The sequence below is a fragment of the Plodia interpunctella genome, chromosome 13, assembly GCF_027563975.2.
Source record: "Plodia interpunctella isolate USDA-ARS_2022_Savannah chromosome 13, ilPloInte3.2, whole genome shotgun sequence".
NCBI lineage: Eukaryota > Metazoa > Arthropoda > Insecta > Lepidoptera > Pyralidae > Plodia > Plodia interpunctella.
Genome location: NC_071306.1, coordinates 6,653,809 through 6,677,692, shown reverse-complemented (window position 1 = coordinate 6,677,692; position 23,884 = coordinate 6,653,809). Strand labels below are relative to the sequence as shown.

At 36.4% G+C, this 23,884-nt stretch overlaps 4 protein-coding genes across 6 annotated transcripts; 2 read left to right on the top strand and 2 right to left on the bottom strand.

The window, feature by feature from the left end:
- Nucleotides 1-85: 85 nt before the first annotated feature.
- LOC128674572 (cytochrome c oxidase assembly protein COX18, mitochondrial-like) lies at nucleotides 86-5,345 on the bottom strand. 3 transcript variants are annotated; one of them, XM_053753221.2, is made up of 7 exons: nucleotides 5,255-5,345; nucleotides 3,544-3,947; nucleotides 2,906-3,112; nucleotides 2,635-2,771; nucleotides 2,333-2,527; nucleotides 367-582; nucleotides 86-273 (listed from the first exon to the last, which is right to left on the bottom strand). In XM_053753221.2, the coding sequence occupies exons 2-7, from the start codon at nucleotides 3,827-3,829 to the stop codon at nucleotides 157-159; spliced, it is 1,158 nt and encodes a 385-aa protein (XP_053609196.1). In that variant the 5' UTR covers nucleotides 3,830-3,947; nucleotides 5,255-5,345; the 3' UTR covers nucleotides 86-156. The 3 variants fall into 3 exon arrangements, with proteins under 3 accessions (XP_053609196.1, XP_053609195.1, XP_053609197.1); XM_053753220.2 differs by lacking the exon at nucleotides 5,255-5,345 and adding an exon at nucleotides 4,188-4,604; XM_053753222.2 differs by lacking the exons at nucleotides 86-273; nucleotides 2,333-2,527; nucleotides 2,635-2,771; ... (1 more) ...; nucleotides 3,544-3,947; nucleotides 5,255-5,345 and adding an exon at nucleotides 933-2,149 and having other exon boundaries at nucleotides 454-582.
- Nucleotides 5,346-5,879: 534 nt separating this feature from the next.
- On the top strand, nucleotides 5,880-16,314 carry Rpn1 (Regulatory particle non-ATPase 1). The gene is made up of 18 exons (XM_053753217.2): nucleotides 5,880-6,059; nucleotides 6,133-6,189; nucleotides 6,267-6,485; nucleotides 6,829-6,914; nucleotides 7,168-7,374; nucleotides 7,580-7,738; nucleotides 8,079-8,208; nucleotides 8,490-8,715; nucleotides 10,390-10,623; nucleotides 11,005-11,153; nucleotides 11,723-11,825; nucleotides 12,135-12,301; nucleotides 12,902-13,022; nucleotides 13,416-13,576; nucleotides 14,144-14,328; nucleotides 14,729-14,934; nucleotides 15,611-15,729; nucleotides 16,051-16,314. The coding sequence occupies exons 1-18, from the start codon at nucleotides 5,985-5,987 to the stop codon at nucleotides 16,243-16,245; spliced, it is 2,799 nt and encodes a 932-aa protein (XP_053609192.1). The 5' UTR covers nucleotides 5,880-5,984; the 3' UTR covers nucleotides 16,246-16,314.
- Nucleotides 16,315-17,562: 1,248 nt separating this feature from the next.
- On the bottom strand, nucleotides 17,563-18,756 carry LOC128674575 (uncharacterized protein). The gene is made up of 3 exons (XM_053753225.2): nucleotides 18,470-18,756; nucleotides 18,211-18,390; nucleotides 17,563-17,842 (listed from the first exon to the last, which is right to left on the bottom strand). The coding sequence occupies exons 1-3, from the start codon at nucleotides 18,569-18,571 to the stop codon at nucleotides 17,573-17,575; spliced, it is 552 nt and encodes a 183-aa protein (XP_053609200.1). The 5' UTR covers nucleotides 18,572-18,756; the 3' UTR covers nucleotides 17,563-17,572.
- A 108-nt stretch (nucleotides 18,757-18,864) lies between these two features.
- Nucleotides 18,865-23,694, top strand: Eno (Enolase). The gene is made up of 8 exons (XM_053753223.1): nucleotides 18,865-19,019; nucleotides 19,456-19,550; nucleotides 19,687-19,881; nucleotides 20,228-20,480; nucleotides 20,962-21,158; nucleotides 21,589-21,837; nucleotides 22,072-22,223; nucleotides 23,134-23,694. Exons 2-8 carry the CDS (start codon nucleotides 19,479-19,481, stop codon nucleotides 23,315-23,317), a joined length of 1,302 nt encoding a protein of 433 aa, XP_053609198.1. The 5' UTR covers nucleotides 18,865-19,019; nucleotides 19,456-19,478; the 3' UTR covers nucleotides 23,318-23,694.
- The last annotated feature ends 190 nt before the right edge of the window (nucleotides 23,695-23,884 follow it).

The following is a 23,884-nucleotide window of genomic DNA, read 5'->3' as shown; positions in this document are numbered from 1 at the left end:
CATTTCACTTGTTTCAATAAAATATACTGTAATTTTTGTATATTTGTATATATTTAATTACAACTGAAATGAAAGGCGATAGCAATATAATGTAAATATTCTTTATTTTATTTACTAAACATCACGAAAATAAAAAAATTACAATAATTAACATTTTTAATCCTTTCTTCGAGATACTTTCAAATTAATGTCTTTATTAGGGACCAAGACTTGAGACATTATGGGAGCAACTGCAGAAGCGTTTATGCATTCCAAGTCGAAATTTTCGACTATCTGAAAAATAAATTTGAGAGACGATGACTCCAGTAATATTTAAGTTTATGTAACATAAAAAGTACTTTTGTTCCAGTTTACATCAGAATTTACCTGATGAATAACTTCAGTGAGTTGTAACAGAGCTATTTTCTTTCCTATACACGAGCGTGCCCCCATGGCAAAAGGCAAGGAAGCTGAGGGGACATGATTGGCCAAATCTTGCTTTCTGGGATCGTACCTGTCCCACCTATAGGGCAAAAACTTGTCAGCTTCGCTGAAGTTTTGTTCGTCTCGTCCAGATGTGTAAATTGAGGCAACAACTGGTGTCTAAAACAGTTCAATGAAAAATTTTATTTTAGTAATTAAGATACAAAGATGTGATTGCCTATAAAAATGCTGATTATTCAGATATTATCTCTTCCCTATCCATTGGGTTAGGTTGAATATAATCACCTGTTTAAGATTTATTGTCTGTATGGTATTGTATCCCTTATGTCAGTAGAGAGAGTTCTGCTGATTGTAATGACAATGGAGTGAGTTTTTGCTGGTAATCAGTTGATTTTCATTTTTCACTAATAAAATAATTAGTAACACAACAATATTTTTTACGAATATGTCATCAAAACTATACCATGCTGTATTAATAGGTTTCAAAATAAGATACAAAATAAATTTACATAGTTTATTCTGTCTTTTTTGATATAATTTTTGAAACTGTATTTTTAATTTCGTCTTTTATGTGGTTGTAGGGTTCTTCAATTTCACTAGGAGCTTCTGGTATCCCTAGCTTCCTCCTAATTGATGGTGAGAGAAGACATAAGTTTTGGAGCAGTCCAAATCCACTTGAGGTCATCCAATAGAGACACATGCAGGAGGGGACACTAGCTGCCACAGGTATCATTACTATAGAAAATACTCTAAACACATTTGTAAAAACATTATACATTTTGGATGGTTCTCTCAGTTTCGACATTTTCTGTATTTCTATGATAGTCAAATTAGTAAGCCCAAATGCTACAGGCAAAATGAGTGAATGATCAGGCTCTATTAAATTAGGTATCCAACCAAACCCTCCAGCAGATAATTCCATAAATGTAACCAGGGCAGCAGGGTCTCCGGATTGCATGTACACCAAATTTCTGAGTGCAAATGACATGCACACCCAAATTGGAATTTGACACCAAATCACTAAACTTGCTTTAAATGGATGACAGTTATCTCTTACAATAAGCTTTTGCCATTGCTTCTTAAGTGACCTTTTGTACAATATAACTGCTTGCTTATCAGTTAAATTGTATCCTTTTTTAGCCATTGCTGTTTCCCTTTTCAGTTCATTGACCATATCTTTCAGTTCTAAACCAATGTTTTCAACTTTTGCTAAAATGTAATTTTGATATATAGCAAGAGGTAACGTTATTAATCCTCGTATAAGTATAGTGGAAGTCACTACTGTGGCCCACCAAGTCAAGCCAGTTGTGTCATGAAAATATAAAAGTCCATCTTGCATGTGATGGACCAAAGTACTATTTGATATACTTGTATATGTCTGCTGCTGCCATTCTACGAATCCTTCCATGGAAATGTTCCTTCTGTTGATACATCTTTGATATTCAAATGGTTTGTTTTGAAAAAGGTTATGTTGTCCATCAATATAATCCTGTCTCAGACGCACGTTACAATTAAGAACACTGTAATTCCTAATATTAAATAATAAAGAGCACCTATTGTGGTGTTTTAAATATTGTAAGCAGTTCATTATTAATTTTAAAAGTAGGTATATTTTCTAGATCATCACATCAACAAATGGTATTCAAAATTTATTTTGACGTCAGTACGTTGACTTAACGTTGACGTTTTTTATTTTAACGTAATGACTATACGATAAAAAAGTTACCAGTATAAAATATAAATAAATTGCTAACTGAAGGACTTGTATTATATATGTAATATCAATGTGCCGTTCAAACGTCGTAACGAAGTTGCGGTGCTGAGACCGCCATCGCCTATGCAAAGAACGCGAATTGAAAACTGGAACTTATTCGTTAGTTACCTGTGTGTGTCTAATGTAATGACTCACCTCAGCATTTAATTTGTACTGTCCAAGAATACTTTCTTTTGTCAAAATTCTTGTTAAGAATGGAGCCACTGGGAATAATCTCATGGTTTCTTTGATCACAAATTGTACGTGTTTTTTTTCTTTTGATCTCAGCTCGCGGATCACTTCTGGATGTCTTGAAAGTACAAACAAGATCCATAGAGTTGTATAAGCCGTCTGTAAAAAAAAGAAGTAGCCTTTAGATATACTTAAGTACAGAATTTACGCTATATTACAATAACATAGGGTCACAATAATTAACAAGTAGAATACATGGCGTATACCGTATCTCCTGCAGCTATTACAAAATCTGCAACTATCTTCGTAACATCTTCATCGGAAATATTTTCATTGCATAATTTACTGATCAAACCATCACTCTCTTGTTTCTTGTTTAGAATTTCTTTGACAATTTTTCGTGCTGTAATGAATAATTATTGAAGAAGTGAATAATAAATTATAGGAAGTTTTTAAATACTAATTACAAAGTATAAGTTTTAAATACTATATACTTACTTAATACTAAATAAGATTTAATTTAATAACAAGACTTACCTAAATTTGTTGACATGTCAACGCATTCCCTGAAATCTCTCCACACCTTCAAATTAAACTGTTGACATAGTTCTATTGGATACCCAGACAGTTTAGTGGTAGTCTTGAATATCTTTTTAACTGATTCAGAAAACAAATTCAAGAGGTCATCGTAGTATTTGCTTTGAACAAATGATTCCTTAGTGCCCAGTAATATTTGAATAGTTACTAAAAATAAACAAAGTCTATAACTTATAGTATATAATAAACAAAATATCTTTTAATACAAGTAGGTACCTATATTACAAATAAGCTTTTATTGTCTTGTGAGAGATCTTGTTGTATTAAACGCGGAACTAAGTAAAATTAACTTGCAAAATTTGATCACAGACAAACAAACATCGAGACAGGTTAAACTAAATAAAAGCTTGTAAAAACAGTCAATAAACATTGAGACTGAATAAAAATTCATTAATATTTAATCGTAGCATTTAGTAGTGTTTGACAATAAATTATGCTACGAAAAAACAACAAGCGCCATGACCATGCCGCTGATTACTAGTGACAATCACCCAAATACAAATTAATCCATAAAGAGTTATTTGATGTAATAACCATTAAAAAATTTAAACACAATAAATGAGTGAATGAGACATTACCATCTGTTGAAAGTCGATAAAAATCACATTCTAGATTGGGTACAAAATCTTCTGTTTTACTTTTACTGCGCCAAAGTGAAATAAATTTTTCTATCGGACTTTTTATAGGTTTTATTAACCAATTTTCAGAATCTTCTTTTAACAAATATTTATTCATAATGCGCCGATTTTTCAACCATTCTTCACCGTTCATAAAGAATAGGCCTCTTTTAGATCCATACAATTTTTCATACAGCAACCACGGTTCAGGTAAAATGTGAAGTGGATATTTTCCCTCTAAATTCATAAATAATGATTTTATTAATGCTGGATCACTCACAAAAACCAGTTTTGTTTTACCATGTATTTTTTCGCAAAATATTGGACCTAGCTGTTTATGCCGTGAATTGATATATTCGTGCAATCTGTAAGAATATAATTTCCATTTGTTTCAATAAGTAAGTAGGTACATATATAAGTTTCAATAGACAAAAAAACAAAGGCCTCATGCATATAGATTAATAATGAAACTTCCAAATCTAGATCGCCCTTTTTACCCTAACGAAATATGAGGGGTGTTAAAAATTATAAAGTGAAGTAATTATGTCACCCGTCCCTTGGGGTAGGTAGGTGGTTAGGTATTTCTAACTAAGTAAATATCATACTTTGTTTGACTTCCGGCTGTCCACAACTCTAATCGAGTACCAATTACAGGCAATTCTTTAGGCCGTGGCATATCTTCAATTGTTTTAGTTAAACCATCTTGTAATGCTGGTATTGTATATCTTTTATAAGAATACTTATAGAGGGTAGCAGTTACAATTTTTGCACGATGCATATTTGTATTCTTAAAAATTAGGTAATGAATAATGTAGTGTAGTGAGTTAAACTAGAAACTGATATCACAAAAACACACACACAGAAAAAAATCGCGATTAAGTATAAGATATTGCAATCTTGTCTCGTCCACTTCTCAGACTATACTGAAATAAAACCCTATGCAACATTAAATCGTTAGTTTGCGTCTCCAGGTACTTCTGCGATCCTGTTTAAATGATAATAATTCAATGAATTATGCGATGCCTCGGACTCTCGACCGACGCGGGACGGATATATGTATTATAATATGGTAATTCCAAGGGGCTTTCGAATAAACAAATAAGATTCTAATTTCAGTTAAAAATATTTTTGCGTATATGTTTTAGTATATGTTATCACACATAGAGTATCAAGTTAGCACCGAAGTATGTTCGAGACTTGTGTTATGGGATACTAATTCAACTATAATATACGTTGTCCTTATCCTCACATATTATAAAACAAAGTCCTCCCGTATCTGTCTGTTTGCGATAAACTCAAAAACTACTGCACGGATTTTCATGGGATTTTTAGGTTTAGGTGTATAATTTTGTTTTTAACCGGGTGCCGCAAGTATATAATATAGATACGAGTAAATCCAACATCCAGATCAATCTGAAAAAGATCATTTTCCATCTTGACCTGACCGGGGTTCGAACCTGGGAAATAATTTTAAAATATCTATAAAATTTGACGGTATGTGCATGGAATTCAATGGGTATGTGACTGATTCGGTTTTCAACTAAAACGAAACCGCCGCTGAACGTATTTCTATTATAATTATAATGTATTATCCCGAATTTTTTAAGAGCGTGATGCGCGAACAAACATACAAACACAATTTTCTGGCTCATCATAAGTCCCATAAAGATACCTTAATTATTTTTCTTTAATATCTTCTATGTACAGTCAGAACTAGTCCACTCACATTTTTATTTAATGTAGATATATGGTAGATATAGAGAATAAAGTGGCAAAATGACATATTATTGTTGTACGTACTATGCCCATGGAATTAGTAAGTACTCCTATGTGTTATGCCCATGGAATTAGTAGGTGTACTCGTTGTAAAATGTAAAATCTATGGCTATGCCATTAGGATACCAGGTACCATGGAACCGAAAATTATTTTTTTAATCTAAGACATTCCTTTGTCAACTTATACCCTACTAAAATGAAATATGCTTATAAAATACTAATAAAGCGCTGTTTCTTTATTTATTAAAAAAATTAAGCTACCTCTTTCCCGTTTATTTAAGTATTAATCGACCTTAGAATGTATTTTTCATTTACATAACAATTTCAAATCAAAATACTAATATCAAAAACTACCTATATATATCATAAATACAATTTATACATTATACCTATTCTTTAAAAATATTTGTAAACATTCTCATTTTTGAGTCTGTTAGAAAATATTGTAAATGGTAGAAAGATATCGTCGTGTCGTACTTTTATATTTTCGATTCTGGCAACCTCTAATCTAGCTGTCGTAGTGGTGACTTGTCAAATTTGCAAAACTCATCGTGAAGCTAAAAATTAGTTGGTCACCGAGGAAGGGAAGATTGAAATAAAAATAGTGAATATAAATTGAATTAAACATGACGGTGAAGAATAAGACCGAAGAGCCTAAAAAAGAAAAAACAGAGCCAGTCCCTCCACCTAATGATGATTTGGTAAATAGTGATGCTATTAAAGAAATACAATGTTTGATTTTCTTGTTACATACTGATCCCCTATTTTTTTCAGTCGGAAGAAGACAAACGGCTTCAGGAAGAACTTAATATGCTAGTCGAAAAGCTCGTGGTAAGTATAATTTAAATATACACTTATAATTATGTACGGTAATCTTAAGATAACCTAAGCATTTCTTGATCTTCTAGGGGCACGATAAAGACCTGTATTTCCCGGCTCTCCAAATGTTGAGTAACCTCATCAGGACATCCACGACATCGATGACTTCGGTGCCAAAACCTCTGAAGTTTTTACGTGAACATTATCCAGCACTGAAAGAAGTTTATGAAAAAATAAAAGATCCAAAGACCAAGAAGTTTTGCGCTGATGTTGTGTCTGTATTAGCTATGGGAGTGAGCGGATCTCAAGTAAGTATTATGTATAGAACAAATAAAACCAAATTATAGTTTATTAGCAGAAGTGGTGGTGGTGTAATGGTTAAGACACCCGCCTGTGGATCATTAATAATGCCAAGAAAGTTGTTGTGTGTGTTTCATTCCACGTAATGACCATGACACTCAGCCTTGAAGAAGACTACTATAAAGAAGAATGGTTTATTATACATAAATGTTGAGTGTTGTCCATTAAAACATGCTACCCACATTCATCAAATATTATCACATAGCTTATTATCTGGCAGCTACTTCTGTTATCAAAGATTTTATAATGATAGGGTGAAAATTTGGAGTGAAATATATTTGTTGTTTACAGGATGCTGCAGAGAAGAGAGAATGCCTCAAATACTGTCTGCTTGGAACTATGTCAAATGTGGGTGACTGGGGCCATGAATATGTCAGGTATGTGATATTTTTTCTAATTCACTGTCATAAGTGTTAAATTATCTACCTGTATTAATTAAATTGATAAAGGCATTTTACTTTTTTTATTAAAGGCATTTTGATTAGTGTTTGTGTGAATGTTAAAGTGTTAAATAAATGTGTTTACTTGATACTTCAGTGTTTTGCAATAACACTAATCAAAATGCAAACAGAGCTTTTGTGATAGTTGATTTGTGAAAGATGACCTAAATTATTATGTTTAAATTTTTAGGCAACTTGAAGGTGAAATAGCTGAAGAGTGGAATGTGGAGAATATGGACACATTATTGCCTTTAGTGAGGGATGTTGTTGCGTTTGACATGCAGCATTCTGCTGAGATTCAGGCGTGTGATCTGCTGATGGAGATTGACCGTCTTGACCTCCTTACACAGCATATGGATCAGAGCAACTATCCTCGTGTCTGCTTGTATCTTATTGGGTAATTCTTTGTCTGTACTTACAGTCACATTAGGATCTCTTGGGGGCTGCTTTTTTAATAGTAGCCCATTTGTTTTTATGTTTATATTTATTTTATGTTATAACACAACAGAACCAATTTAACTGATATGTGTAGATAAGTTTGGAGATTTTACTAATCTGCTCATAATTTCTAAATTTGAATTAAGTATATCTTTTACTTTTAGTTGTGCAAGTTATGTTGTGGAACCAGAATCCACCCAGATCCTGCAGGGCGTATTGGAGACATATCTTCGCTTCGGAGAGTACCCTCGAGCTCTATTGGTTGCCATGCAGCTACACAATAAAGCCAAGTGTGAAGAGGTCTTCAATGCTTGCAATGATCCGTTAGTTTATTATATGCCTATGCATTTATTATATGAGAATGTAATTATTTTGGAAAATCTGTCATGATTAATACTGATGTTGCTTCCATGCTTTTGCTGTGAGCAAAAGTCAAAGTCAATCAAGGGAAAGGACTATAAACGGGAGATTCTTCTCATAGACGATGGACTAGCAGCATTTAACCTTTTCAGTATCTCATCCACCATTATACAGCCTATCCAATTCAATATGGCCTTTAAAGTTCGTTATTCTTGCCTGTAAATTGTCTTCTTTTTTTATTTTGCCACCGTCGCGCCCTTTCCCCTATATGTTTTTATAGGTTTACATTTATTTTTGTTTTAGACTATTGAAGAAACAGCTCTGCTACATGCTCGCGCGTCAATACGTGCCTCTTGACGTAGACGACGAAGATCTACGCACCATCCTTCTCAATGCGCACATCAATGATCACTACCTGAGTCTGGCCAGAGAGGTAATTTACTGTTTATAAATATCGTGTCGTGTAACATGCAGTTTTTTTAAATATTTCTGATTAGTGATGATTAACCTTTTACTAAATAGTTTGCCTCTATTATAGGAAGAATTTAAAAAATATATATCAAAAATTATTCTTTCAAGTTATATTCTGTTAAATAATATTTCACGAAACCTATTTTATTATATTTATAACACACTAGCAGCTCATGCGTGCGTGTCTTGAAGCATACTACTACTAGCATTATTTGGTTGTTCACTAGTGTTATTCAATTTCAGCTTGACATAATGGAGCCCAAGACTCCGGAAGAAGTATACAAGACGTGGCTAGAGTCTGCTGGATCAGCTCTGAGACCGTCGTTGCTCGCAGAGCACCCTGTGGACTCCGCGCGACAGAACCTCTCCGCTACGTTTGTCAATGCTTTCGTCAATGCTGGTTTTGGCCGGGACAAGCTGGTCACTACTGAGGATGGAAACAAGTGGATGTACAAGAATAAGGATCATGGTATGCCCACAGTTTAATAATTAATACCAGTTTTTCATCACCGACTTTTATGTTGACGAGGCAGCTGTTGCCAGGCTGACAGTGCCTTGTCTATGAGCTCCCGATATTTCAAAATGACATTGTGACTACCTCTCAGACTCCTTCAATTGCTCCGCGTAGAGATCTTCAGTGATGACTAGGTGGTAATGTACTCGTATTTTATGTTATATGTAATTGTTATATGTATGTTATATGTATTTTATGTAAAACTAGCTTTTGTCCGCGGCTTCGCCCGCGCGAATTTCATAGCAAAATCTCGGTAATTTTTTTTTCGCGTACTCTGTAAGACTAGTAAACATATATGATTCAAAAATTGAATTTTTTCTCATCTTTAGTTCAATTTTCTGTTTCCCGCTGCGTATCTCGTTGCGCAAAGTTGTCCAATCCCGCTTCCTGCTATGTAATGTAAAGTAGATATCCCGTACCGTTTCCTACATATTGTGCCATCATGTTTTTTGCAATGTGTCCCGTCCTGTTTCCCATTACGTGTCTCCTTCCCATTTCCCGCTCCTACTCACACTCCCGCTTTCTGCAACGCATGCCGTCCCATTTTCCCGTCACATAGAATCACACACAATTCACATACAATTTTATATTTCACCCCCCTTATGAAAGGGTTGAGGGTAATTTTCAGAAAAATCTGAAACACGTATTCATTACTTTGTTGTAAACAACCAAAATCCAAGTTTTCAAGTCACTAACTTCAACGGTGTAGAACTTTCATATTTACAGTTTTTCACCCCTTTCACCCCCTTCGGAGTAGAATTTCCAAAAATCCTCTCTTAGAGCTCACCTACATGCCAAATTTCAGCTTCCCGCCCAGCAGTTTCGGGTGTATGTTGACTGTTAATCAGTCAGTAACGGAAGAGTTTTATACTGATATATAGATACATACTGCGCCCATTATATCTATATCAGACTTTAATCGACAAAAACAATTTGTTTATATTCTGTTTACACCTTTCTACAAAATTTTAAAGTAAATCGGCTCCGTGGATTATTATTCTTATTTTCCTACAGGACCCTCCTCATTTTCCGGGATGAAATGTCTATAAGATGATAATCCGGGATTCCGAGAAATTTCTGAGGATACTGAGGCATTTTTGATTCATAATTAGTTTTTCAATTATCCTACGGGAACCTAACCATTTACCGGGAAGAAATGTATCTAAGATGTTAACCCGGTATATAAGGTACCTACATACCAAATTTCATGCAAATCGGTCCAGTAGATTTCGAGTGATGCACGTTCGGACAGACAGACAGACAAAAATTTCCAAAACTATATTTTCGTCATCTATATCAGTAACTAAGTATATTCCATGAAGTAGTATATGTATTGATATGGGTATATTCACTAGCCATTAAATTGGTCGCTGCTAAAGACTGCTGTCTGGTGTTTACTGATTTAAAAAGTAAGCAATCCCGTTTAAATAGTTAGTCCCGTTTGAATTTCACTTCAGTGTATTTTCCTTTACTTGAGTTTATTCCAAAACAAACAGTTTTACACTAATGCTACATGAAAAACTTGAGTAATTTTTCTCTTTTGGCAATAATTAACATTTTAAGAGAAGTGTTGAGACAAAGCCAATGCTATCCTTGTTTATTATTATTAATCGAAATATGGTTTGTCAGGCATGCTATCGGCAGCAGCGTCGCTGGGCATGATCCATCTGTGGGACGTGGACGGGGGCCTGACGCCCATAGACAAGTACCTGTACACCGCAGACGAGCACATAAAGGCCGGTGCGCTGCTGGCGCTGGGGCTCGTCAACTGCGGCGTCCGCAACGAGTGCGACCCCGCGCTCGCGTTGTTGTCGGACTACGTGCTGCACTCCAGCTCCAATCTCAGGATCGGCAGTGTCTTGGGTATGTCTGTTTTTATTTTATATTTCTGTTTTTACTGTATAGCCTCCTCAGACCTGTATTTGTATGTCTGTTCGTGTCATCGTAGCAGCCGGCCGATTTTGATATAGTGTTTTATTTATTATAAATCCAGGACTACAGGTACGACAGGGGAACTAAAAGCCCCACCACTCTTCTGCAAGCTTGCCTATCGTCCTGCCTACCTGGCAGCCGCGTCTATTTTGTGAAGTTCTTTACAATAATAATTGTAATTTATTTCGGTAATAAAAACCATATCGTGTTAGTTACAAATCTTAGAAGCTAGTGTTGGTAAATTAAATTTAATTGAAATACAACACTAGTACAAGTAGTTGTACAAAATGCTAACAAGTGACACTGGGGCAGGTCTAGGCATAGCGTACGCGGGCACGCAGCGCGCGGAGGTGCTGTCGCACTTGCTGCCCGTGCTGGCCGACAGCGCCGCGCCGCCGGAGATCTGCGCGCTGGCCGCCATCTCCTGCGGACTCATCGCCGTCGGCTCCTGCAACGGGGACGTTAGTACACATCACATGACTCACTGTCCGTCTGTATTCTAGATCTTTAATACTGTGCAACGGATTTTTTATTTTTATTAGATAGTACGATCCTGACGGAGCTTTAGGTGTAAAATTATGTTATGTTTGTTGTGTATAATTTTTTTTACTCATGTGAAGCTGGGACATGCCGCCAGTATAATAAACGTATAGATGAATGGCACCTCATTTGATGAATGGATTCAATTCGATTCGATTTAAAATTTGGATGGAGGAATGTTTATCTTTTTCTATCTTTATAAATACGAAGATTTGTGAAGATGTAAAAGTAAGACGCAAAATCTACTAGACAGTTGAACAGTAAATCTACTATCTATGTTATGATACACAGGTATAATATAATCTGAAATAACATAGGGTACTTTTTATCCCAAAATGTCCACGAAAGCGAAGCCCCGGGACGCAGCTAGTATGTTATAAAATATAGTATCGTTGAGTTAGTATCCTATACCATAAGTTTCTTTGTGACTAACTTAATCTGTGTGATTTATCCTTGTGTGTTTATATTTTATTTTATGTCTGTTATTTAGGTGACCTGCGCCATCATTCAACGCCTCATCGACGACAACAAGGACCTGCACTCGTCCACTTACGCTAGATTCCTGCATTTGGGACTGGGATTGTGTTTCTTAGGTGAGATAAGGATAATCAATGATATATAGTGTTATTAAATGCTCTTAAGCGTATCCAACACGAAGATATTTTTCTCCATTAGTAACTAGTTATCAAATAATAATTATTTTACACGACGACGTTATCTTCTTAATTTCTAGCAGCTGTGTTTTTGTCTAATTGGTTGTAAATATGACCACATTCATCCTCATGATCAGTAGCTGTGACTCTTAACCAGGGCCTTCCAGGCAATACCATCATGTGTCACCTTCAAGGTGGACTTTGCCGCGTGACTATAATAAAGAAATATAAATATGTTTTGTCACCAAGGTTGCAAAGAACGCACGGAAGCGACGATGGCGGCGCTGGAAGTGTTGCCCGAGCCGCAGCAGTCGCTGTGCCAGACCACGCTGTCCATGTGCGCGTACGCAGGCACCGGCGACGTGCTCGTGGTTCAGCAGATGTTACACATCTGCTCCAAGCACTACGACACTGATGTACGTGTTTACTCTTCTTAATACACAGGATTTTATAGAATGTTACAAATTACCTATATACATTCAAAATGGTAAGATATTGTACTTTGGGTATATCCATCATGGGAAATTAAGTCTAGAAAATTAGTATAACAACCTAGATAGTATTTTATTTGCTAGGTATACTTATAAGTTTCTTGTATACATAAATAAATAAAATAAATCGGGCATGCGGCCCTCCTGATGGGAAGTGGTTATCATACCTCCTGATGTGAAGTGGTCATCGAAGAAACTGGGTGTCACATGCGCGTTGTCGACTTTGTGGCCTAGGGTCTCTTGCCCTATACCCTGTAATTCACACACCACCTCTCTTACGTTTTCAAACCGAAACAACAATGCAAATTCAATGGGAAAATATTCGTGCCAATGTCCGACAAATAGGTTGTTGAACAACGTGCGAAGTGGAATAGAAAAAGCAGGAAAGCCGACCCTGGGCTTCGAAGTTCCAGATGGGGAAGAAACCTGGAAAGAGCTCAAGAAAAAGAAATATGAGAAAGAGAAAACATTTTTCCTTCTTTCTGTCGATAGAGCTATATGTAATTATATGTATATTTATTGTAGAACGAACAATCTTCAACCGAGGATACGGCATTCAAGAAGACAGACAAGAAGGACGCAAAGGAAGGCGCCAGCTCCGCCGCTCCCGCGCCCAGCGGTTCCTCTAAAGATGACAAGAACAAAAGTAACACTTGAACAATATTTTTGTAATCTCTTTACATCCTTCCTACAACTTCCTTCCATCCTTATTCCTTACATATTATATAAAAAAATGTCCTCTGCCGCGTCTGTCTGTTCGTGATAAACTTACACCACGGATTTTCATGCGGTTTCTACTAATAGATAGTGTGACTTGACTCATAATCATCAACAAATTTAAGAACGAGGTTCTTATCGATGGAGTATTTTGCATTGTATTCTGTTCCCTGCCATAGATTCCTCCTCCCCGTACGATGCGACCTTCGCTTTATCTTCTTATTTCTGTGCGCTTTGATCAGACTAGTTACCGATAAATCTTGACATAGCCCTCGAAATTCGCAACTCGTTATTCTTCAGTGACTGTTACATCTCCATCCAGGCAAATCGTCAAAGGACAGCAAGAGCAAGGAGAAGGAAAAGGAGAAGGAGGCCAACAAGGAGCTGTCGTCGGTGCAGGCCGTGGCGACCCTCGGCGTCGCGGTCATCGCCTTCGCGGAGGAGACCGGCGCTGAAATGTGCACCAGGATCTTTGGACAACTCGTGAGTCACCATACACTATTTTTATTTATTTTAATTATTTATTTCATCGTATTATTACTACCATTACAATTATAAACTATTGCGATAGTGCAGCTTAAATATTACGTATACAATATTACTAATCAGCTCATGTCATATTTGCGGATTTGTGAGATCGGCGAATGTGTAAACAACATAAAAGGTCATAATATCATGTTTTAATAGTTATCTAATAACAATAATTATTTTAAATACAATGTCTTTCTTAATTCTACTAATATTGTAAATGTGAAATTTTGTGAAGATGTATGTGTGTATCTATCACGCAAAGTCTACTGGACCGATTGTTATGAAATTTCGTACATGGGTAGAATATAACCTGGAATAACACATATGGAACTTTTTATCCCGAATTTCATATTTTAAGAAAGAAAATAGAAGTGTCAAACACATACGTAACTGAGTAAATAAAAACGTTAATTAAATAGCCATGATTTTAGCACTATATACAATAAATATGGCTATATGCAAAAGCCAGTATATATATACATATATATTGTTTTGAGGAGTTGTATGTTTTGTATCCAGGGTCGCTACGGTGAGCCGGCAGTGCGGCGCGCGGTGCCGCTGGCGATCGCGCTGTGCTCCATCTCCAACCCGCAGCTGGCGGTCATCGACGTCCTCAACAAGTACTCGCACGACGCCGACAACGACGTCGCATACAACGCAATCTTCGCCATGGGACTGGTCGGCGCCGGCACTAACAACGCTAGGTAACCATTTTAAAAAATATATAGAAAAAAAATCATAGCTGAAGCAGATTCTTTTTGTTGATCCATTATCCCATTTTATTTGGATCCTTATTAGGAATATACAATATAATATAAAATAATTATATACCAAAATAAAATTAATTTTCGGATGGTAGCGTCGTGTTTTGTTAGAATACGAGCATGTAACGTTTATAGTGAAATATGATTTTTGTACTGATTTATTGTGGCTTCTACTAATATTATTTCTGGATTTACAAATCGATTCGACGGGAGAATGCATTATAGATCGTACTTTGATATGAATACAAGTCGTTTCTTATTTCAAGTTCTAATTGAATTCGTTAGAATATGTATCATTGCATATATTCTAAAAAAAAAAAAAAAAACAATATGTTCCTAGGCTGGCGACGATGTTGCGCGCCCTAGCGCTATACCACGGAAAATCTTCCGTGCATTTATTCATGGTGCGCCTGGCGCAAGGGCTGTGTCACGCGGGCAAGGGCACCGTGACGCTGAGCGCCGCGCACGCGGACCGCCGTCTCGTGAGCCAGCCCGCGCTGGCGGGGCTGCTGGTGGTGCTCACCGCCTTCCTCGACTGCAAGAATAGTGAGCAACGTCATCATACCGAGTGTGTTGTCGCTAACACTGCTGTCAGATTTTACACAAGCCGCCTAAAGGCATCTGACATTATTTTTCCGACTACCTACCCCGCTATCTAGTAGCAGATAGTCCGGTACATACTTGTGAACTGTCCACCGGTGTGCAGGTTTCCCTCACGATGTTTTCCTTCACCGGAAGCAGGTGGTGGTCGACGATAACTACAAACCCTTTATCGGATCTTCTCCTTCTTTGCGCGTCCATAGCTAACCTACAATGCTCTATTGGGTGCTAAATATATTCTTGCTAGAACCGAGCCACTTCGATGGCTTCATCGGGAACTGTAGGTGCCTCGCTGAGCACTCCGGACAGGCGACTAAGCTATCGATTCCAGGGAACCTCAATAGCACATATTATGAGAGTGATCAAGCATGCCTCACCTAGTCAATCTTTGCATCGGCTCACTTGGGTGCAGAGTCTGTTTAGCTACTTGCAAATGGGCCAGAGGTGATAACATAGCGATCTACAAAGTTTATTTTTTTAATAGGTACTTGTTCCAAAGCGCTCAAGGTCAGCCTCGTATTACTTTATCCAGTTCAAAATTTAAAACTGCATTTTATTCTCACCACGTCTATAGATGTATTTTGTATGTTTTTCTATATTTATTTGAATAATATGTTATCAGTAATCCTGGGTAAGTCCCACTACCTGCTGTACGTGCTGGCGACGGCCATGCAACCGCGCTGGCTTGTCACACTCGACGAGAATATGCAGCCACTCAACGTCAGCGTGCGAGTGGGACAGGTATACTAGCCGTTATATATTTATTTTATATTAGAGCTAGCAAACAAGCATGAGATATAATATAGATAATAATTAAGCAAATCACTATAGTATTATTTATATTAAAGTCTAAATATGAAGGTGTCTATTTTTGTTAGTAACTAACAATTAAACTTCAAAACTATTTATTATATACCAGACTTTGTCCTTTTTGGTATCCAAAGAAGCTTACTAGGGGGTTAAGGTTATTAAAAAATGAAATTACAATGAGTTTCATACCTCCTCGACTTATAATCGTGTGGTTTTTACAATATTCCATCAGTTTTTAATTTTCGTCAACAGGCCGTAGATGTAATTGGTAAGGCTGGCACTCCAAAAACAATTGCTGGTTCGCACACACACACAACACCGGTGCTGCTTTCGTTCGGCGAGCGCGCGGAACTCGCCACCGACGAGTACCTGCCCTTGTCTCCCGTTATGGAAGGCTTCGTTATACTCAAGAAGAACGAGGACAGTGTCATGGCCTCGGTCCAGTAATGTTAGATGTAACAATAATTACGTGTATTAACTTACGGTTTTAATGTAATAAAAAATGTCTATAAATTATTTTTGTATTTTCATTTGTATGATCAAACTTTACTTACCACTAAATTTTAAAGTTAAAATATCTAATAAAATATATGGTTTCGATCTTAATGAAAAATAGAAAAGCGTCAGTAGTAATACAATCAAATAGAAAGAAGAATAAGTAATATATTATAATAGAAATACAAACAGTAGTTTTTGAGATATAGCTCTATTTAAAAAACCATTTAACACTACGCGAAACGCGTACGAAGTAGCGCGGTTCAGCTGGTAGGTATTTATAGAACTTGGGCCAAATGCTCCTAAAAGGGATCAAATGATTTTTTTTGCTGGTATATCTCTATTTCATATTTTCTATTATGGAATCTTTCATGGATGAGACGGACCATTTCTAAGCTTGTGGTCGCTAGAGCGATTCGAGTGATGGAAAAATTGTTTTGAAATGACACATTCAAATTTTTTATAGAAATCCACCACACTAATTTCTTTACAATGTGCTTACTTTGATGTAGGTACTCATATTGTTATACTAAACTTTATTTGTGGGTAGTATTTAAAACTTTCTTCATTGGATCAGTAACAAAGTGGTGGTGGTGATATTCTCTATCAATAAATACTTAAAATGTGGGACTTGCTCATAGTTTTGGCTGGTGCATTAGTATTTATTCACGTTTATGTGATTATGTTATGGTAAGTTAGTATACATTGCCATTGTAACAAAAGCCACATAATATAGTAATTAAAAAACTGAAGTACCTAAAGTACTTATTGAATTTCATGCAGTTCGCCACAAACCTCGTGGTTTTCGAAGTGCAATTTATCGTCATGCGTAAATAAATGTAATAAATAATTGTAATATGATGTAATAAATAATCTATACTTTACCAGTTATAGACAAATGAATGTTTTTGTAATAGCTTCAAATCATAGTCTACATTAATTAAACCCAGGTTGGTGCCGTGCTGCACACGAGCAAACACCCATGCCAACTTACTCACTACAACTTGGGACCAAACCATTTCACCTGATGTAAGTGACCACATTCTCACTGGGTCAGCAATGTCGGCCTCCACATATTTCATGATTAGTGAATTGAGTTGTGGAAGACATTCCGCATCAGTCTAGAACTTTATAAAAATACTTTTGTGTATTATTTAGATTTGCAGTACTATTTCCATTATATACCTAAATTTTGTTTATCAATATGATTTATTTGATTTTAAATATATTTTTTTAAATAAAACAATTTTATATATTTTGATGTATGTATTTTTTTTTGCTATGGATTTTCATTTTTCTTTATTATATTATTACTAGATTCTTGTTCTGTAGTTTTATTGTCTTCACCATCCACAGATTTATCATCATCATCACTGTCATCAGATTGTGAAGAAGCAACTTGTTGACTGTTGTCAGTTTTTGGCCTTTTCCCCTTCGGTTTTGCTTTATTCTTTTTTTTCAATCTTTTAGCTCTCTTCTTTGCCGTTTTTTCTTCTGCTATCCTTCTGTTTTCTTCTATTTTTTTGTGGTATTCTTCATCTAGCTTTTCCTATAAATAAAATAATGTTGATATGTATTACTATTATTCTTTAAATTAATAAGTTCTGGTGACTTTATCTGCAATGAGATGGGCAGATGTTATTATGAAAGCAGTACTATGCTCACCAGAAAAGGGGCCGAAATTATGATGACGGTGACTTTGATACATTCGTGAAAATACAAATTAAATGTGCATACATCGTTGATTAACATCCTATGTTAATGACAAAATATTTGCATGCTATATATAGCAAATGTAAAGCACTATACCAAGTAATCTAAAATTTGTGTTATAGTACCTATGTATAATTTTAACGATTGATAATGATAAATAAAAAATTCATTCAAAAAGTGATAGCGAAAGAATAGGTACTTCACCTTCTCACTTTTCTCTTGTATAAATTTTTGTCTTGCATATTCTTTTCTTCGTAAATGCCGATATACGTGAAATTCTCCAGATCCCGCGCCAGCACTTGATCCCATTACATTGCGCACGAAATCTGGCGCTGAAGGAAGAGATTTCTGTTTTGGTGGCTCCGGTATAACAACAGGTTTTTCCTAAAAACAATATCTTATTACAACACTAAATAACTCTTAAAATAACTATCACTTACCTACATACAAAAATTGTACATACGGGGTTTTTCATAAGTTTATCTAATTTGAGTCTTTGAAGGTCCGTAGCATTTTTAATAATTATAGGTTTTTTTTCTTCTTTGTTTGTTCCTTTATCACTCATCTCGATTTATTTACTGCACCAAATTTTTGTCGCTAATTTTATTTTTTCGTAAACTGACTCGTAAACTGTTGAGATATTTTCTTGAGAATGAGAGAGAATCGCGATTTACATCACACAACACACAAATAACAAGATTCGCAATTCCCAAAAATCTTGCTTTGCTTAGTATCTGTCTGGTGGACATATGTGACAGTGACAGTGAAAGATTGTGTAAATAATAAAAAAAAACAATAGAGCAAAAATACAACGGTCGGTCTAACTATGAGGTCCAACTAATCATTGAACTAATCGAATCGGTAAATAATTTGTAATCCGTTTATTACCGGTTCGACGCTCTAATTTCACCTTGACAAGGTCAATTGTACGTCAGCTTGCGGGTGGATTTCCATTTCATCAATTTCAAGACTTGTTCTTCGAAACTTGCTATTGTTTTCTGATATTTATTCCGGTAAGTTGATAACAATATAAATAAAATAATTAAAATTGTTTTTTAATTATTTATTAAAAAAATGCTGTTCTTAATTACAATTTCAAGCGAATTTTTGTTTTATGTAACCTATTAGGATTTTATTATTTGTTGATTTTGTGTCATAAAAATATACTTACGTACTTGAAATCAATAATTCTAGTTACAATTAAAATATAGTTACCTGTCTGTAATTTGCCTAGAATTAAAAAATGTGCCACCCACCACTACAACCTTACTCGACCTTGCTTGCGCATATTGCCGGCACCGCCGGTACCTAGCTGGCACGACCCTTGATAGATAGATACTAAAGTAGCAACTAAGCTAAGAAACATTCTATTGTGTTTTTATATTTAAATTTAATTTCATGGTTATGATCCCGGTTAAAAATAAACACTTTTGTAATTTAAAATTTCAGTTTTAAGTCCACTAATTTCCAAAATGCCGATCAAGTCCATCAAAGCCCGTCAAATCTTTGACTCCCGTGGCAACCCCACAGTGGAAGTTGATCTGGTAAGTGATACCTACCTCTTCAATTTTATTTGTTTATATGATATGGTTTAATAATACAGTTTGATATACATATAATAGCAAAACTTAAACTTAGTGCCCTATACGCTGAAATGAATTTATGACAAAATTTTTACAGGTAACAGAGTTGGGCCTGTTCCGTGCGGCTGTACCTTCTGGCGCCTCTACCGGCGTCCACGAGGCCTTAGAGCTTCGTGACAATGTGAAGGGAGAGTACCATGGCAAGGGTGTACTCACTGCCATCAAGAATATCAACAACATTATCGCTCCAGAGCTGCTCAAAGCTAACATTGAGGTCACACAGCAGAAGGAGGTTGGTTCAAGTCAAAGCAATGTTATAATCTAATCTGCCTTGGCCTTCAATTAAGCTGTAATGAGGATATTCTGCTATTTGTCTCTGGATCTGGATTATCTCTATTTTAAAGCCCCTTAAAGATAAAAGAAGATTATAAATAATCTACCAATAAAATGATTCCTTAGTATGTTTTATATGTATTCTGTAGTATGTAGTAGTTATGGTATACACCCAAAAAGTTACTATAACATTTAAACTTGTTTTCTAGTTGTCTTTGTTATCTCCTTGTTTTTCACAATGAAAAGATAGATGAAAAGCTATTTTAAAATATACTTGACTTTATTAAATTGATGTCACATCACAGATTGATCAATTGATGTTGAACCTGGACGGGACGGAGAACAAGTCTAAGCTAGGAGCCAATGCCGTGCTGGGCGTGTCGCTGGCCGTGGCCAAGGCGGGCGCGGCCAAGAAGGGCGTGCCGCTGTACCGCCACCTGGCGGACCTCGCCGGCAACCAGGACATCGTGCTGCCTGTGCCCGCCTTCAACGTCATCAATGGGGGCTCCCACGCCGGCAACAAGCTGGCCATGCAGGAGTTCATGATTCTGCCCACAGGTAATATATTGGATGGATCATGTTTGCCATATGAATTCTAATAGATAGATAGAAAAGACCAGGGACAAGGGTGTATAGAAAGAGTGTAGTGAGGTTTTAACCCAGCAGTGGGACAAAGATGGCCAATCTTTGGAAAAATGTGCTGTCCTTCTATATTTTTTTATTACCTTATTTTTTATCTCTAAACTAGCTTATGCTCACGACTTCGCTCGCGTCGATTCTGACTCCAGTAGATTATAAATACGTGAGGATGTTTGTTACTTAGTTATGTCAACCAGACCTAAGATTTGTGTATGAGTGATCCTACTCATACACAAATCTTTGACAATTTTTACAGATTACAAAGTATAGCGTATATAAATTTTAATATTTTCTTTACCATTAAAATCTAAGTGACCTAGTTATCGTCATCAGATTTTATCAGTTTCGTACCACACATTGCTGAACTTTTTTATCACATTCCTTTATTTCTGTTATTAAGGTGCCTCCAGCTTCAGCGAGGCGATGCGTATGGGCACAGAGGTGTACCACCATCTGAAGAAGATCATCAAGGAGAAGTTCGGGTTGGACTCCACGGCGGTGGGCGACGAGGGCGGCTTCGCGCCAAACATCCTCAACAACAAGGACGCGCTCTTCCTCATCCAGGACGCTATCCAGCAGGCTGGATACACTGGCAAGGTCAATAGTATTTCCTGGAGCGTTATTTTTACATTCCTAGAGCGTTACCACCGCCGCGGCTGCGCTGTCATTGCTCACAAATCTGATTTTTTTACATGTCTATTACTTGTAAAAATCCTGCAAATTTGCTTCTACTCCCGCCGTATAGAGGTCCATGCAAGATAACTTGCGGATGACTGTACATAAAACAATTATACATCGTAATTAGATGATAAGAATTGAGTATTGAGATGTGGAGTATTGGTGATAATGATCATTATCCAAATTTTTAAATTATTTGGCCAAAGGAAGTAAAGTTATTAATTATTAGACTCAGTATTATTTGAAAAATAAACTCACATTTTTTCTTTTTTACACATTTCTCATATTTATCCATTTTATCACCAAGCAATATATTGAGTTGTCAGACTAATTAAGTACAAAATTCCAGATCGAAATTGGTATGGATGTTGCCGCATCAGAGTTCTTCAAGAATGGCAGCTACGATCTGGACTTCAAGAACCCTAAGTCCAACCCTGCAGACTACCTGCCCGCGGACAAGTTGGCTGACCTGTACCTGGAGTTTATCAAGGACTTCCCGATGGTCTCCATCGAGGACCCCTTTGACCAAGACGACTGGGCCGCATGGGCCAACCTCACCGCTCGTACCCCCATTCAGATCGTTGGAGATGATCTCACCGTTAGTGTTTCTTTCGTTATCATATTATTATTCATACTATTATAGAACTATTACTCATACTTTGAAAAAAGTTAGAATAAATTGTAAATTTCAATTCAGACACATGTTTAGCACAACAGATACTAGGTTATTTGCATATATTGAGGAACATTTTTCTGTTTACTTAACTTTATGTAAAGTCTCGAATAAGTGATTATAATGAAATTGCTATATCTTGTGTGTTTGTCGTTATAGGTGACAAACCCGAAGCGCATCTCAACGGCGGTGGAGAAGAAGGCGTGCAACTGTCTGCTGCTGAAGGTGAACCAGATCGGTAGCGTCACGGAGTCCATCGCCGCGCATCTGCTGGCCAAGCAGAACGGCTGGGGCACCATGGTTTCGCACAGGTCACTCATTTATTTACGAGTTGATATACTACAAATATCTTTTTCTCATACCCGACTGCATTTATGGCTGTGCCGCGTGATACCAAAAAAACAAACTTTATGACTGGCTGTCTGCCTGACGTCAATCCTCTTGGTGCCTGAATCTGCCAAGGCTATGTGTCCTTATGTGTTTGCGATGAAAACCGAATGCGCGTTTATAGTATCAATTTGTTATTTTTTTGCGAGTGGTTCTAAAAAGGATCAACTTGCTTAATTAAATATTTACTTTTTACATAGTTGACGTAAAAATTGACTTATCTCCTTAGGTATACAGATACAGGTAAAATGATATCTGAAATCTTTCCAAAAACGGGAGCAGTGATTATAAATGCGACTAATATGACTAATATTATAAATGCGAAAGTTTGTGAGGATGTATGTGTGTTTATATATAATATAACCTGGAATAACACAGGGTACTTTTTCTCCCGAATTTCCCACGGGAGCGTAGCCCCAGAGGGCAGCTAGTACTTCATAAAAGTAAACTTTAAAATTAAATTAACTTTTGTATTTTTGTAGTTAACTAAATTGAGTGACTAAGTATAATTACATATTACATAACGCTGATAACTTTGCCAGTTTATAAACAATCTCGCGACATTTCAACTTTCAATGAACTATAGACCAACAATAAATTCCAATTAAATGCAAAAAAATATCGGATATCATCGGCAGAGCGTTGCAAGATGGTTTATCACTATGTCTTCGTTTTCTTGGACTTGGTCGACTTGAAAGACAAAATTACAAAAAAAAAATTATACAATCAACAACACATCATACCTTCCGAATTCATAACAAATTTACAACCATATAAAGGGAGGCAATATAAATTTTATAGTCATATTAACTGTGTCGGTGTGTATATTATCAGGTCTGGCGAGACAGAAGACACCTTCATCGCGGACCTGGTGGTGGGCCTGTCCACGGGCCAGATCAAGACGGGGGCGCCGTGCCGCTCCGAGCGCCTGGCCAAGTACAACCAGATCCTGCGCATTGAGGAGGAGCTGGGCGCCGCAGCCAAGTATGCCGGGAAGAACTTCCGCAGGCCCGTCTAAACAACCGCACTATGCACATAGCACAATCAATGTAAACAATTGGTGCGATTTTATTGTTTATTCATCTAATCCGATGTAGCATTGGATATTTACTTTAAGCGTAAATGTACACTATCGACTATCGCATTTTATGTAAATGTTGGAACTCTGTTTCTGCTTTCGTGAATGTACTTGATATAGTACTATCATTAAGGAAATAATGTTTGTAGTGTGGATGTAACTATTTATTTAAAATTTATAGATCCTAATTTTGAATTATTTGATTAAGTGATAAATTGTAACTACCGTAGGTATTTACAAAATACTAAGTCAATCGATGCATATTAAATATAAACAAATTTTGTTTACCCTAATAAAATGTTATGTATCTAGTTAAAGATTTTATTATTCCCAGAACCCACAGAATCTTGGGAGATACGTGCCAGATCCTCGTAAAATTTTGTTCCAATCATGAAATTAGTAGGTACTCCGTCCGTACGTACATACTAATTCCATGGTTCTAATTCATTGGGAGTTGATCAACATTATCGTACTTCACCTATACCACAGCCTATACCTATTTAGGTG

Bases quoted from the DNA above. Each gene is read 5' to 3' on its own strand.
- LOC128674572 (XM_053753220.2), bottom strand. From the start codon at position 4,360: ATGCATCGTGCAAAAATTGTAACTGCTACCCTCTATAAGTATTCTTAT. The intron at 3,948-4,187 runs GTATGATATTTA...ATATTCTTACAG, and splicing joins ACAGCCGGAAGTCAAACAAA to ATTGCACGAATATATCAATT. The intron at 583-2,332 runs GTGAGTCATTAC...GAACTGTTTTAG, and splicing joins AGTACAAATTAAATGCTGAG to ACACCAGTTGTTGCCTCAAT.
- Rpn1 (XM_053753217.2), top strand. From the start codon at position 5,985: ATGACGGTGAAGAATAAGACCGAAGAGCCTAAAAAAGAAAAAACAGAG. The intron at 8,716-10,389 runs GTATGCCCACAG...ATGGTTTGTCAG, and splicing joins GTACAAGAATAAGGATCATG to GCATGCTATCGGCAGCAGCG. The intron at 10,624-11,004 runs GTATGTCTGTTT...ACACTGGGGCAG, and splicing joins CAGGATCGGCAGTGTCTTGG to GTCTAGGCATAGCGTACGCG.
- LOC128674575 (XM_053753225.2), bottom strand. From the start codon at position 18,571: ATGAGTGATAAAGGAACAAACAAAGAAGAAAAAAAACCTATAATTATT. The intron at 18,391-18,469 runs GTATGTACAATT...TATTGTTTTTAG, and splicing joins ATAAACTTATGAAAAACCCC to GAAAAACCTGTTGTTATACC. The intron at 17,843-18,210 runs GTGAAGTACCTA...TTTTATTTATAG, and splicing joins TACAAGAGAAAAGTGAGAAG to GAAAAGCTAGATGAAGAATA.
- Eno (XM_053753223.1), top strand. From the start codon at position 19,479: ATGCCGATCAAGTCCATCAAAGCCCGTCAAATCTTTGACTCCCGTGGC. The intron at 19,551-19,686 runs GTAAGTGATACC...AAATTTTTACAG, and splicing joins CCACAGTGGAAGTTGATCTG to GTAACAGAGTTGGGCCTGTT. The intron at 19,882-20,227 runs GTTGGTTCAAGT...GTCACATCACAG, and splicing joins AGGTCACACAGCAGAAGGAG to ATTGATCAATTGATGTTGAA.